Source organism: Hibiscus syriacus, unplaced genomic scaffold (assembly GCF_006381635.1).
Source record: "Hibiscus syriacus cultivar Baekdansim isolate YM2019G1 unplaced genomic scaffold, ASM638163v2 tig00116944_pilon, whole genome shotgun sequence".
Taxonomy (NCBI): Eukaryota; Viridiplantae; Streptophyta; class Magnoliopsida; order Malvales; family Malvaceae; genus Hibiscus; species Hibiscus syriacus.
The window spans coordinates 1,250,663-1,266,719 of record NW_024063479.1 but is presented as its reverse complement, the minus strand read 5'-3'; the positions used below and the strand labels follow the sequence as shown (position 1 = coordinate 1,266,719).

The following is a 16,057-nucleotide window of genomic DNA, read 5'->3' as shown; positions in this document are numbered from 1 at the left end:
GTGACCAAATCATAAACTCTGTAAATTACTACCAAGTCCTTAGCAATTTCTTAATATTAAATTGATTCTTTCTCTGCATTTTTGAAGTAAAGTTTTGCAGCTATTATGGGAATCATGATGAAATATTGGGCTTGGGTTAAATTATATAACTTAAAAAATACAATGGCCTATCAAGTATTTAAAAAAAAATTATGGGGGCAAGAATTAATTTATCTAATATTTCACTTACAAGGACTTAAATTGTTATTAGAAACAATGGGCAAGAAAATTTTGTTTTGATTTTTCAGAATGGTCCCTCAAATTTTCTTTATTTTCAAAACAACGGGCTGAATTTCAGCCGTAGTCCTTCAGATTACAAACAACTTAGAAGCCCAATTAATAAAGCCAGTTGAACTGAACTCGAAAGTACTGTTCAAATTGGGCCATTGTTCCTTCTTTATTTAAAATAACGAAGAAAAGAAGAAAAGAAAAAGGAACAGATTCTGTAGCAAAAACAGTGAGATCTGCTACGAGCTGATTCGACAATGGAGTATCGCAAAATCAAAGACGAGGTATTCAATTCTTGTTTTCTTTATCTATTCTCCTCAATCAAACTTAGCTACGTTCTTCGTTATCATTTTCGGATGCCAAATTGGATCTATTGTCAACGATATTTTTGCTTTCGTTGAGTTTGGCTACAGTTTGTAGCTTGTTTATTTAACTGCACTGGCCTCTTTTTTCTCTTTAGGTTATTCTGTGAATCTGGTGGTCGATTTTCTTAAATTCGTTGAACAATTGATGTAGTTTTTTTAATGTAGAAAATAAATTTAGTTTAGCGATCTGATTCATTGTTTATCTCGTAAAATTGAAGAAAAACTGTTTACTTGCTGAACTTGTGGATTTTTTTCAAGATTTGATTGAAATTGTCCTTGTAAGATGTTTAGATCCAGTATTTTGTTATTGTTTGAATGAATTTTGATTGTAGGATGATGATGGAGGAACAGTAAGTGATGACATTGAGAGTCTAAAAGGCAAAGGTTTTCCAGGGGTTGGTATGTTTTGGTTAAAAGTTCTATTTGATTTCTATGCAATTTCAATTGTACAAAAAGTTATCCTTTGTTTTCTCATTTTTGTTATGATTTTCATTGATATGCAGTTTCTATAAGTAATGTTCCTCCAAAAGAACAGGCCAAGTGGAAACGCAAGTAAGATCGACTTATATAATATGTTTTCTTTTTACTAATATTAGCTTCAAAAAAAAATTAAATAAAGTTTTGGTGGTTTTGTGTTCTTTTTTTCTTGATTAGGACAATCGTTACACTTGCTTTGACATTTCTTACAAGTTCACAAGCAATACTTATTGTCTGGTCGAAGAGAGCTGGGAAGTACGAATACAGTGTTACCACAGCAAACTTTTTGGTGAGTGGAATGGTCATCCTGTTTTTTCTTTACTTGACACAACGCCAATGAGATTACCTTTCTACTTTTATTTCGGGAAACAGGTGGAGACTTTGAAATGTGCCTTGTCGCTTGCAGCCTTGGCAAGAATATGGAAAAGTGAAGGTGTTACAGACGATAACAGGTAAATCTTACTTGCGGTTGCTTATGGCTAATTTTCTTATTACTGTAGAGATGATTAACATACTTTTTTCCTTTATTTGTCATTGAACTAGGTTGAGTACAACCCTTGATGAAGTTATTGTTTATCCAATTCCTGCTTTACTTTATCTTGTCAAGAATTTGCTTCAGGTGGATTTCAATTGTTGTTTTCCTTGTGAGTAATGACCTCTTGGTCTTATTTTCCAAAATGTAATTCCATGTGCTTTTCAATTTTATGTTGCAGTATTACATCTTTGCCTATGTTGATGCACCGGGTTATCAAATACTGAAGAATCTGAATATTATCAGTACTGGTGTTCTGTATCGTATCATCCTTAAGAAAAAGTGAGCTCCTTAAAATCATGCATGTCTATGTTGATGGATAACATCTTATTATTCAGTATAGCGTAGCATGGCAGTTGAAATTCTCAGAATCTCAGTTATGCCAAGTTCTATGAAATAAACCTAATATACATTAAAGTGAAAGATACACCTAAATAAACATATATTGTCAACTTTTTGGGTTCCATTAATTTTTCTCTTATTGATACTTCAATTCAGATTAAGCGAGATTCAATGGGCAGCTTTTATTCTCTTATGTGCTGGCTGCACAACAGCACAACTAAATTCTCGGTAAGAATCATGTTGGAATTCCTAAAATTAAGGATAAATTACTTACCTTATTCCTAGGAGTTTCCTTGTACAGTAGGATCTAATCTTAGTCTCTAATTCTTATGGAGTTGCTGATTTTTAGGGATTGTTCCCTTATTTACACTTTTAGACTACTCTATAAAGGCTGTAAACTACTTAGTAAATGATAACAACCTTCTTTTTAAATTTGTTGGCATCAGAGCTTTAAGGATTTTTGATCCTTTCATCTCTAATCTCTCGTCCCAAACGTCCCTCCTCTTTTTTATGTTGATAAAAGATAGGCATCATTAAAACCCCCCTTCATATCCTACATGTTATATTAGTAACATAAAGGACATAGGAAGGAGGAAAAGAGCACCTCTGAATTTTATTACTCTGAATCATAATGTACAACCAATTCCTTGTCATAGACTGCTTGACATAAGACTTAAGAACATAAAGCATACTGCAGCAGTAAAACCAGAACCTAAAAAACTGACTAAACACACCAACTTAAGAACCTCAACACAATACCACTCGATTAACCAATACCAGCCTTTGCTAACTCATCCGCTTCCCAATTGGCAGCTCTCATAATATGTCTTGAAATGATGCCCCTATCCTTCCACATTATTAGCTACACCTCTAACCAATGTCTGAAATAAAGTGGTACATAGATAAGGATTTTTAATCCACCTCAGAGCTGTGTTGGAGTCCGTTTCCAATATAACCCTATGTTTTGGAGAATAACCTACTTCGATGAGAGTCAAACCTCTTTTGATCGCCATTAGCTCCGCAAGAATAGGAGGACCACCTCCAATTTTTTCTGAGAATGAACCAAGTAACAAACCCCTATCATCCCTAATCAAACCACCTATACCACCTTTGTCCCATCCCTTAGCAATTCCCCCATCAACATTAAGTTTAAGGACAACTTCTGGAGGAGGTACCCACCTAGAAGGAGGAGAACACACTTTTTTCTGTCTACCATACGAATATGTCAATTTTAGATCCCCAATTAGGGAATTGAAAGGGACTTTAACATCCTTAAATCTCACCCCGAACCAAGTAGCAGTTCTGTACCTAGAAAGAAAGAACAACCTCTTGCCTCCTGTTTTATTCCTTCCCATGGGTGACAAAGTTGAAACTTTATCCGAGACTGAAACCTCACAAATGATTCCAAATATCAATCAAGGAACCCCTCAAGGGGACCTTAATTCCTCTCTTATGATCACTAACCATCGACTAGATGGGAAAAATTTCCTGTAGTGGTCCAATCGGTTATTAAGGTGATTCGTGGTCGTGAAAAACTAGGATATATCAATGGAGACATCCCACGACCAGCCACAACAGACCCAACTTATGGCACTTGAGAACTCAACAACTCAATTGTAATGGCTTGGTTAATTAATTCAATGAAAGGCCATATTAGTCGCACCTACCTCTTCTTTAAAACTACAAAAGATATGTGGGATGCAATCAAAGAAAACTACTCGGATCTTGGAAATGCCTCCCAAGTATTTGAGATCAAACTGAAGTTGAAGGACATCCGACAAAGAGCACTTGAAGTAACTCACTACTACAATAATCTTAAATTTTTTGGCAGGAACTAGACATGTACTATGAGGCAGACTGGGGAGAAGGTGTGGAACACACCAAGTTTATGACTCACCTCAACAATGAACGTCTCTACGAGTTTCCAGCAGGACTAAACTGAGAGCTAGATGAGGTCCGTGGTCGAATTATGGGTAGAACCCCCTGCCAACCATTGCTGAAGCATTTGCAAAAGTTAGAAAAGAAGAGAAGCGTCGACTTGTCATGATGGGTGATTCAAAGGAACCTAAACCTGTGACAACTGCTGGTTACCGTCCCACTGAAAATTCAGCCCTTATCTTCAGAGTCCCACAGCCACAAAGGTCCCATGCTGGAAATGATTCAAGCTCAACCAGGCCATGGTGTAGCCACTGCAACCGTGTAGGACATACCAAGTAAAAGTACTTCAAACTCCATGGCTATCCTGGAAAAAAACCAGAAAGAGAATAGGACTGCAATGCTGTCCACTAATACCTCTACGACTGCAGATGATGCTCTCGACGTTCGCCTAACCAAAACCCAACTTGAGACACTCCATAAGTTGCTTGGTACTTCTACCACTAATGGTTCTCTAGCCACCCAAAGTACTGCCCTCAACATTGTCCTTGAACCTAACAAATCTTCCTGGAAACTCTATTCGGGTGCTTCCGATCACATGACAAGTAACCCCACTTTATTTTACACTTATACACCTTGTTATGACCAGTCCTAAATCTGTATAGTTGATGGATCCTACTCACTGGTGGCTGGAATTGGAAAAATAAAATTAGCAGAAAATTTCTCCCTTGATAAAGTCCTACATGTCCCAAAATTGTCCTATAATTTACTTTCAATCAGTAAACTTACCAAGGATGAACATGTTCTTGCTGATTTTTTTTGCAATTGGTTGTGTGATACAAGAACAAAAATTGGGGTAAAGATGATTGACACTGTTAAAGTTGATGATGGACTCTATGTTTGGAATAAAGACATTACACAAGAAGGATCGACTCTATCTACTTCAAAAGAGGGCACAATTATGTTATGACATCGTAGACTAGGACATCCAAACTTCTTGTATTTGAAGAAACATCTTCCTTTGTTATTTCGCAATAAAAGTGTGAGCTCTTTGAAATGTGAAATTTGCCAATTATCCAAACACACCCGTGTACCATACCCATTAAAGCCTTATGTCCGGTCTCAACCTTTCTCGTTAATACACAATGATCTATGGGGAGTCAGCCGTGTAAAGAATGTTACGGGGGCTAGATGGTTTATAACTTTCATTGATGACCACACTAGGGTTTGTTGGGTATACCTCCTTAAAGAAAAATCCGAAACACCCAAAATCTTCCAAAACTTTCACTCAATGGTTCGAACGCAATTTAATTCTACCATACATACACTCCAAACTGATAATGGTAGAGAATATTTCAACTTTGTCCTAAGCCCTTACCTTTCTGACCAAGGCATCATACATCAAAGTTCTTGCCTCGACACATCTCAACAAAACGGGATATCTGAAAGAAAAAACCGACATCTCCTTGTTGTGGCTCGGGCCCTAATATTCACCATGGGTGTCCCAAAATACTTGTGGGGAGAGGTTGTCCTCACTTCTTGCTACCTCATAAACCGTTTACCATCAAAGGTATTAAATTTTCGAACACCTCTACATACACTTCAAAAGGCTTTTCCCTTATTTTGTGTTCCTAACCTACCAACAAAAATATTCGGTTGCAAAACTTTTGTCCACAATCATCAACCCAATCAATCCAAACTTGATCCTCGAGCCCACACATGTGTCTTCATTGGCTATTACCTACACAAAAGGGCTATAAGTGTTACTCACAAACCTTATACCGAATGCTTGTCTCTCGGGATGTCACATTTTTTGAGAATGAACCATACTTTGCAGCATCTCATCTTCAGGGGGAGACTCTCAATGAAGATGAGACCCTTAATACCCTTTTCATTATACCTCATGATCCTACCTCTACTATCACAAACAAACCTAACAACCCCACAACTATTGTAATTCCAGATTTAGGGACTGTTTCTCCTGTGCAGTAGCAAGAAATTAGCAGAATCAATCACACCACCGAACAACAACAACAACATGATCCAGGAAGGCAACAAGAACATGCTCCAGAACTTCGAGTATACTCTCGATGACTTCATCCTCATGAAACTGAAACAATAGTGTCAATTTCATCCCCAGCCGAGGACTGTTCTGAAACAGAAGTCTCACCTCCATCACCATCCATTTATCTTCTAATTGTTGTTCGAAAGGGAACAAAGAGCTACACTCAACACCCTATTTCTCGGTTTGTGTCCTATGGAAACTTATCTAAGTCTTATAAAGCCTTTGTATCTAATGTTGATACTGTAGAAGTTCCGAAAAACGTAAAAGAAGCTCTTAAATCAACTAAGTGGAGGCAAGCTATGATGGAAGAAATAAAGGCTCTAAAAGACAACGAAACGTGGGAAGTCTTGGATTTACCAAGCGGTAAGAAGACCGTAGGATGCAAGTGGGTATTTACTACAAAATTTAAATTCGATGGCAGTATCGACCGATACAAGGTTCGACTTGTGGCTAAGGGCTTTACTCAAACCTATGGCATTGACTACGACGAGACGTTTGCACCAATTGCCAAGCTAAACACCATTCGAGTTCTCCTATCCCTTGCTGTCAATTTGGATTGGCCCTTGACCCAATTAGACGTAAAAAACACTTTCATCAATGGGGAATTAAATGAGGAAGTGTACATGGACTTCCCACCTGGGTTTGAAGAGAGCAAGGACCAAGTGTGTAAGCTAAAGAAGTCCTTATATGGACTAAAGCAATCTCTAAGGGCGCGGTTCTACCGATATGCCAAAGCTATGACTAGTAGAAGTTATATTCAAGGACAGGCTGACCACACCATATTGTACAAACACTCGAAAAATGGAAAATGTTGCATTCTCATTGTCTATGTGGACGATATAATAATAGCAGGGGATGATTCAAGCAAAATTAAAAGTCTAAAAGAGTTTCTTAGTGCTGAATTTGAACTTAAGGACTTGGGGAATCTTAGATACTTTCTTGGAATGGAGGTAGCAAGGTCTAAGGCAGATATTTCCATCTCCCAAAGAAAGTATGTTCTCGACCTACTTTTAGAAGTTGGTTTGTTGGGCTGCAAACTAGCCGAAACTCCTATGGAATTCAATCTTAAATTAGGAACTGATCAGGATAGAGAAGATATCGACAGGGGGAGATATCAACAACTAGTATGGAGACTTATCTACCTATCTTACACTCGTCCAGACATAGCTTTCGGTGTGAGTGTTATCAACCAGTTCATGTATGCTCCAAGGGAAAAACGTCTGGAAGCTGCGTACATGATATTAAGATATCTCAAGGGGACTTCAGGTAAAGGCCAACACTTCAAGAAAACTGCCAACCGAAGTGTAGAAGTATACACTGATGCAGACTGGGCAGGTGCTGTTAACGACAGACGTTATACAAGTGGTTGCAGTAGTTACGTTTGGGGTAATCTCGTAACATGGAGAAGTAAAAAACAATCCGTTGTAGCACGCAGTAGTGCAGAGTACCGAGCACTATCCCATGGTACATGTGAAGGAATCTGGATACGACGACTACTGGGAGAACTAAAAGTGTCCTATACAAGACCTATAAAAATGCATTGTGACAACCAGGCAGCTGTCAGCATAGCATATAATCATGTTCTCCATGATCACACCAAACATGTGGAAATTGATCGCCCCTTCATCGGAGAAAAAATTAACTCGGGAGAGGTTTGTGTTACCTACTTACCTACGAGACAAGAAGTTGCAGACTTGTTGACCAAAAGCTTAAGCAGAAACATGTTTGAAGAAATTATTGGCAAGCTGGGTTTGATAAATATCTACACTGGTTAAGAGTCGAGGTATTCATGTGGCAGGTAGTTCTTCAAAAACTGCCAGTGAGGTCTGAACTGGTTAAGAGAGGGGTTACGGGTATAACAGATCTTTCTTGTCCTCTATGTAATTTGGAGGTTGAATCTTCTTCTCATTTATTTTTCTCGTGTTCAGTTGTGTGGTCTCTTTGGAACAAATTTGTGCAGTATTGGAGTCTTTCTGTGGTTTTTCATACAAATGCGCAGAAGTTTCTTCAAGCTTGGGAAGATCTAAATCCTAGGTCTGCTATTTGGAAGTTTATTCCTGCCGTTGTTATTTGGACTGTTTGGAAAGTAAGAAATAATATTGTTTTTGATAGAGGGAAGTTTGACTATCTTAATCTATTTTTCCTAGCAAGAGTACGACTTGCATCTTGGTTCTTAGCTAAGTTTGCAGATTCTGTTATTTCAATGGATTCTCTAATCGGGGACCCTTCTCTTGGGGATTCATGCTTTCCTCTCAACAAATCGATTGTTACTACAATTCCTTGGTCCCCCCCTCCTAAGGGCTTTGTAAAATTGAATGTGGATGCAGCTACAAATTCTGATTGGAAAAGCAATGGAGTTGCGGGTATTCTAAGAGATGAGGAAGGTCTTATTCTAGGATCTTTTAAGGAGGCCACGGGTCCAGGTCCACCTATTATGATGGAGCTAAGGGCTATCCAGAAGGGCTTAATTTTCTTTGATTCAGTGAAAGGAGGTATTAATGGTCGTTTGTTGTTAGAATCAGACTGCAAATTGGCAGTGGATTGGGTCAAGAATGGAACTTTCTGCCCTCAGATTTTTGTCATTCTTGTCAGGAACATAACAATTAAGCTAAAAGAAGTTGAGGGTGTTATTAGATGGGTTGCTCGGACAGCCAATATTGAGGCTGATGGGTTGGCTAAATCCGCCATTGGCTAATTCCAGTGTGTCTTAGGGGTATTTTATGTTGGGATTTTCAAATTGTTGTAAGGGGCTTATCTTCTTGTTGTAATCTTATGTATTTTCATTAATGAAGTTTAAGGCACTCTTTTCCTCCTTCCTCTGAAGAAGGAACTCATTATAAGTTCCTTATTCAAGAAGGGGGTTTTTAACGAGGCCTACAATTCCTATCAAAAAATAAATAAATATCTACACTCCAGCTTGAGGGGGAGTGTTGGAATTCCTAAAATTAAGGATAAATTACTTACTTTATTCTTAGGAGTTTCTCTGTACAGTAGGATTTAATCTTAGTCTCTAATTCTTAGGGAGTTACCGATTTTTAGGGATTGTTCCTTTATTTACACTTAGACTACTCTATAAAGGCTGTAAACTATTTAGTAAATGATAACAACCTTCTTTTTAAGTTTGTTCAAATCATAAAACCTTTACTAATTGTTCCTTGATTGGATGGATCCACAGTTTGTTTCTGCGCACATGTTTGTTACTTTGATGCAAGTTTATTGACTTTGGAGATCGTCTTAGTGCTTTTGTATGATGGTTAATGTGATGGTCCTGTCGATTGCATCTTGATGGACGGCTAAAATTGCCAAATAATGATTGAACAATTTGTACTTGTATGCTTTGTTTGGTTATGAGTAGAGTATTTGAAATGGAAATCGATATCTCAATTCTCAATCTCTTGAGGATGGCACATGATTTTTTATAAGGTTTATCATTTGGCCTATGTAATTATTTGATGTTAATGAAATCCTAGGGCACTCTTTTCCTCCTTCTCTGATTAAGGAACTGACTTCAAGTTCCATTAATCATGAAGGGGTTTTTTAATGAGGCCTACTATTCTTATCAAAAAAATCATTTGGCTATGCCTTAATAAATTTGAATTATGTTTTGTAGTTCTGATCAAGTACTTCAAACACCTCTTCCTGGTTGGATAATGGCCATTGTAAGTTGCTAAAATATTTGTCTTTTAGTCCAATAAAGAAGAATAGTGAAATTGATTTGTTGCTTCAAAATCAAAAATTTTTAATCATTTGTGTTTTTATTTGCTTTCCAGGTGATGGCTCTTTTGAGTGGATTTGCAGGAGTGTACACTGAGGTAAATTTTTGTAGATACTTGTTCCATTTCTTCTTTTTGAAGCTGCAACATTTTTTGGGATGATTATTTACTGTTAAGGTGTTTCGCTGATGTTGCCTGATATGATTCTGGTTGAATTCATCGATCTATTGTTCTCAACCAATTAAAGTATTCATTCAGTTAAAAACATACAGAGCTTCTGCTGAGTTCAACTAGCAAAATTCTTGATTGTCATAGAAATCTATGTTGATTATTTACTTCTGCTGGCAGGCTATAATTAAGAAGCGCCCATCAAGGAACATAAATGTGCAGAATTTCTGGTTGTATATCTTCGGAATGGCCTTCAATGCTGTAGCAATACTAGTACAAGATTTTGATGCTGTCATGAACAAGTAATCTAAGCCTTTAAATTTGGTTGTTGTCACCTATCTTTGAAATATTATTAACTCAGCATCTCGTGCATTTATGCGACTCATTACTTGTAGATACATAAATGATATACGCCTTACAAAATGAAAAATCATCTGCTTAGCCGTTAAAAGTAGAGTTCTGTTTTAATAACTTCATAATCCTTGATAGTTCTTTCATTTATATTTTGAAATTCGTTTCACTTGCTCAGGGGCTTCTTCCATGGATACTCACTCATTACCACTCTCATGATCCTTAATCATGCACTCAGGTATTACATCCTCCTTTCTGGCTTGAGTAAGTTTGCTAGCACCTGGTAGCTGATTCCATTTATAGTTTTGCGATAGACATTGTTTTTAGGAATTTATTGCAATCTGTTCTGATAAATTTTATTCTTGGAAAACACCGTGAACCTAAAAAAATAGGCAATGAGATACACAAGTACCATTCAAGGGGTGCCTAGCACTTTGCTACTGACCTGCCCTTTCAATACTTAAAGAAGTGGAAATTCTGAAGTTCGACAAGCCAACTATAGCCAATCCTTATAAGAATCTGTGGCATCTGCCTAAATATACCTTCTTTTTGCAATGAGAGCTTAGACTTGTGATTATTATTTCCTTTTCCTAGTGAAGTACTATTTAATTAAGGACCTTTTAATTTCCCTGCTTTGCTTTAATGAAGTACTATTTAAGTACTACAAATTCTTTTGCCTTGCGAAGCATTATTTAAGGACCTTTTAGTTTCCCCATTTTGCTTTCATGAAACATGCCTATGTATTTGATCCATTTGCAGTGGAATTGCTGTATCAATGGTAATGAAATATGCAGACAATATTGTGAAGGTAAGACATTATATGAAATTTCATATTTATTTAATCATTTATTTGTCCGAATTTACATCCATCTCTCTGATTTGTTAGAATATTTTTAGGCTTGCCATGGTTCTTAGTACAGAGTAATAATGTTCATGCATTTGTAGTTCAATTTCAAATGAAGTTGTTTCTCGTTAGGCTTGGGATACAGTTTATTCCTCTGCTTCCATTGTAAGTAACTTCTGGTTTTCTTGATGCCTAAACCTGTAAATAAGGTTCTTTTCTTCTTTCTCGATAATAGTTTTTACAACTTTGCTGCGATTCCAACAAAGTGGTGTGAGGTTTGATAATAAGTTAAGAATATTCTATAGCTGCGTATTAAGGAATGAGTTTGCGGCTTCCTGGTGAGATACCCTAAGTGTCCCGTGAATCCACGCTCGAAACTAAAATTATTTTGAAAATTTTCATATGAAGTAATTATCAGCCTTTTTGGGAATGTGTCTTTGCATTTAGTAACCATTTTGAATCCTTAAATTGAAGTGACAATGTTTATTTAATGTTGTGCAGGTCTATTCCACTTCAGTGGCAATGCTTCTCACTGCTGTCGTTTCCGTGTTTCTCTTTGGCTTCAATCTTACCCTTGCATTTTTCCTCGGCGCCACGTAAGTTATCTCCAGCCACATTTTACTATCCATGCAATTAATAGTCTCCTATATGCACAAGTTCAATTCTGGCATCTATTGTAATTCAGAATGCCGTCGCTCGGTAAATGGTACTGCACCAAAGTCATGTGTCTCATGCATATAGGGAGTATAGTGTTTCGTCCAGATCAAAACATGTAATGGTTATGTTTAATCACTATATTTCTCTGGTTTTTGCAGTGTTGTATCAGTATCGGTTTACTTGCAGTCTGCCGGGAAGATGCAAAGATAGTGACTTACTGCATTGGGTTGGCCAGGCATTGTGAAATCTTGTGTACTGAGGTTATTCTATTCATTTTGTTATGTTCCCACGTCCACCTTCAATTACCATGTTTACTTGGACTTGGTTATGAACGTCGGATATAGATTTATGCTCGATTTAGGTATCTTCAACTTTTTCAAGTTTTTTTTTTCCGTATGTTTAGAGTATCCTTAGTCATATGCCGCACTCGTAGGGGTCGGACGCAGTTACTTCGAGCAAAATGAAGAATCGTAGCAACATAGTTTTGTTACCTTATAATCTTATAGTTGTCAAAGGGGTAACAAGTCATACATAAGTTTTGTTGAAATTTAGAGCAGCAGCAACACCGGTGCACACCACACCCCTTTCCCTTCCATGATGCATAGTCCAATGAAGAGCCTCTTGGAGCTTGAGAGCTTTAGCAACTCTTGGCGAGACAAAAACCAGCTGCGGTTGTAACAACAGCTTGCAAAAAACTGTAATCACGTTCACAGACGATATAGCCGACGCCCCTTTTCCTCTCTTGTTCGACAATTGCAGCGTCCATCGAACACTGCCAGGCTCCGACATGAACAGCCGAGCTGGACGCAACGATACCCCTCTCCTACACCATAATAGCTGCAGCGCTCTATGCATCTTGCTAATCACCTAATAAACATAAGGCAGCCGGTACAATCAATGAAGTACTATACGATTATTCTAAACAGTTTCATTTAGAATTTTTTTCTATTTTTTAAAAAATAACATTATTTTTTGTTTAATTTTTAATAACACTTAACATTTTTATAAAGTGAATGGGTATTTTTTTTCTATTGAGAGTTATTTTATTTTATTTTTGTTGAATAGGGCGAAAATGAACTTTCAAAGTTAATTTAGAAATAAATTATTTTTTACTAACTGTTACGTCATTAAGTTATTAGAATTAACGTCTTATGATCAAAATATAACAAATCGATAATATAAATGATTAAAAAATATATACTTTTCAAAAGTTGGTGATAAAAAAAGAACAAAACTGAAATGAAAGTGATTATCCTTGTAGTTTATTCTAACTTTGATTGATACTCAATTTTATCACAATCATAATGTAGTTGAAAGAAAAAAATCTTTTATTGAGCGATAAAAAATTTATAATAATCTTGTTAGACACAATTGATTATTAGATGTTGATTTTTTTATTATTTTATTTGTAGATGATAAAATAAGAAAAGACAAAAAGTTTTATTATAATACTATTAATTACTATTTAAAAAAAGTGTTTTTACAATTTTGTAATTAAATTGATATTTGATTAAACATAACTATAACTCTCATAAAATGATGATTAATTAAAAATGATTTTTTTTTTATTTTTATGTATTTAATTATATTCAGTGATTTTATATATTTTATTTTTTTTATCAATTAATAATATATGTGAAAATAATTTTTGATATATATTCTCTTTTTGAGAAAATTTCAAAAGATATGATTAATTAAATTAATTTAATGTGATATATATGATCACTTTAATATTATCACGAAATAAAATATTTTTCTAGTAATGTCAATTTAAAAATATTTAAGCATAAAATTCTCCCATTGATTCCTTCAAAAACGACATGGGCAAGCCTAAGATCAACTCCAACGTATCGTTAGAGTGGCTGCAATCTCCACTTTAGAGATGAATTTCAATTCCAGTCTATCGCCACTTTAAAGTTGAATTGTGGTGACAGCTACAGTTGCACTGTAGCTGCGCTACATATTATTTTTTTTGTTTTTTTTCTAATTTTTAGTTTTTTTATTTTCTTTTGTTATTTTCCTTTTCTTTTTCTTTTCTTTATTACATTATTTTCTCTTATTCTATCTTTTATATTTTTTTATTGTAATTTCTACACAATAAAATAAAAATTAAACATAATATAATAAATTCAAATAGATTAAATTGCAAGATATATAAAAATGCATTGTGTTATTTATGTAACTTATGTTTTTTCACATTATTATTATGAATTGTAAATGTTGATAATGCTCAATCCCACATAGTATTGGAAATACTATTGGGAATTGGTATTTATGGTTTAGATTTCCCACTTCCTTGTTTAGTGAAAGAGAACAAGGGGGACTCTCGTGCACCGCCGCCGCCGCCGTCCGTCTCGTCTCGGCACGGCACGACTCGGCTCGGCTCGTGGTCGTGGTCGTGGTAATACGTGTCTTCGACATGTCCGCGCGGATTCTATCTTTTTAGATAAAATTCTTGAGGAATTTCTCTTTGAAAGAAACAAATGGAAAAATGTGAAAGATTTCAACTGATATTTATAGGCTGCTGAGGACTGTTTAAATTCAAATGATAACAGCTCGTTTATGAGAGTTATCAGAAATTAAACAACTTTTCCTAAATTAAATCAAAAACGTTAAGGTGTATCTGGACTGATTTCCAGCTTTGTACAGAAGAGACAAGCTGTTAATATCAGGAGTTACACGAGTTATTTGATTTAATTCCAAGGGTTACATGATATAATTTTGGGAGTTATAACAGCTGAATAATGATGCAATGAACCTGGACTATTTTTGAGTCAGGTTCATCTAGACGTTTCAGCTGTTACAAAAGAAGAGATTTAATCCTGAAATTTTATAGACGATTTTAACCCTATTTCTAACCTATAAATAGAGGGCTATATTCAGCTTCTCAACTCACTCTCAATATTCAGAATTCACTCTCCAAGTGTTTTCTAAATATTCTCTCTATGGGTTTTCTGATAAGAATAGCAATACCACCGGCAGTCTACCCCGATTTCGGGTGTACATAATTCGGAGCGACCGTGTTAACCTCGGGGGACGGTCCGCCTACTGCAGCGATTACACACATCGGGGCAAATTAGTTTCTAAGGTAGTGGTTATACCACGACACGGTTTACGAATCTGTTCCTTTTAATTACTGTTTATATTTCCAGTCAGTGTTGACGTTTAGTTTTGCAGTCTATTTTACCAACAATTTAGAAATGAATTCTATATACTGCAATCATGTCAACACCTTTGAGCAAACTGATACCCGATCTTTCCAAGCTTGATGCACTTGATGGAAAGAATTATAGAAGGTGGTCCCAAAGAATCTTGATATTCTTCGAGCAACTTGATCTTGACTATGTGTTGCTCAAGCCACCACCTACCATGCCGCCAACCCCAGCTACCAGTAATGATGCTGATACGGTCTTCAATGATGATGCCCTAGCAACTGTCGCTGCTGCACTCGCTACCTACGAGAAGTACGAGAAAGACAACAAAACGGTGCGAGGACATCTGCTTAGTCACATGTCAAATAAATTATTTGATATGTTCCTTAGAGAAAGGAGTGACAAGGCAATATGAGATACTCTCGATAAAAAGTATGGTGCGGACGATGCTGGCATCAAGATGTACGTTGTCTGTGAATGGCTCAAATTCCAAATGACTGATGACAAGTCGATAATGGATCAAGTCCATGACTATGAGAACCTAGTTGCTGACATCATCGCTGAAGGGATGCAGATGTGTGAGGTGCTGCAAGCCAATGTTCTCATTGAGAAGCTGCCCAAGCCCTGGTCTGACTACCGCATCTCTCTTAAGCATAAGAAGAGAGAAATTTTGCTTGAAGAGCTCGTGGGTCATATGAAGATTGAAGAAGCCAACCGTTTAAAAGATAAGCTTACTAATTCAATGAGTAATTTAAGAAGATCAAGAAACGTGGGAATCAAGACAAGAAGACGAAACCTCAGAAGGCTACCAACTTCAAGAAGTCAGGAAAGGCCAAACCTGAAGGAAAGACGCTCAAGTGTTATGTCTGTGGTTTACCCGACCACAAAGCTTACCAATACCAACACCGCTCAGACCGCCAGATTGAAAACAAGCCACAGATGCACGTTGTAGAAGAAGATGATGAGATTATTGCTGCGGTGGTCTCAGAAGTCAATCTGGTGGAAAACAGTTCGGAATGGGTTGTTGACACTGGCGCTTCAAAGCATTTCTGCTCAAGGAAGGAGTTTTTCACCGAATTCGAGGATGGGAACGTAGGTGAACGTGTGTACATGGGGAACTCTAGCAACTCTGAAGTGCTAGGCAAAGGCAAGGTTTTACTCAAGCTGACATCTGGTAAAACTCTGGCTTTAAATAATGTTCTGTACATACCTGCCTTGCGTAGAAATTTGATAAGTGGTGGGCTTCTGA

At 36.6% G+C, this 16,057-nt stretch overlaps 1 protein-coding gene across 1 annotated transcript; it reads left to right on the top strand.

Annotated features, from left to right (window-relative positions):
• Nucleotides 1–452: 452 nt before the first annotated feature.
• On the top strand, nucleotides 453–12,146 carry LOC120188381 (CMP-sialic acid transporter 4-like). Its single transcript, XM_039191827.1, has 15 exons — nucleotides 453–551; nucleotides 965–1,031; nucleotides 1,136–1,184; nucleotides 1,287–1,398; nucleotides 1,482–1,561; nucleotides 1,653–1,728; nucleotides 1,823–1,923; nucleotides 2,140–2,211; nucleotides 9,534–9,582; nucleotides 9,694–9,735; nucleotides 9,985–10,106; nucleotides 10,334–10,393; nucleotides 10,915–10,963; nucleotides 11,501–11,595; nucleotides 11,815–12,146. The coding sequence occupies exons 1-15, from the start codon at nucleotides 525–527 to the stop codon at nucleotides 11,864–11,866; spliced, it is 1,053 nt and encodes a 350-aa protein (XP_039047758.1). The 5' UTR covers nucleotides 453–524; the 3' UTR covers nucleotides 11,867–12,146.
• Nucleotides 12,147–16,057: the final 3,911 nt, after the last annotated feature.

Coding starts and splice junctions, on each gene's coding strand:
- LOC120188381 (XM_039191827.1), top strand. CDS start 525: ATGGAGTATCGCAAAATCAAAGACGAG. Junction 552..964: donor ATCGCAAAATCAAAGACGAG/GTATTCAATTCT, acceptor TTTTGATTGTAG/GATGATGATGGAGGAACAGT. Junction 1,185..1,286: donor CAGGCCAAGTGGAAACGCAA/GTAAGATCGACT, acceptor TTTCTTGATTAG/GACAATCGTTACACTTGCTT.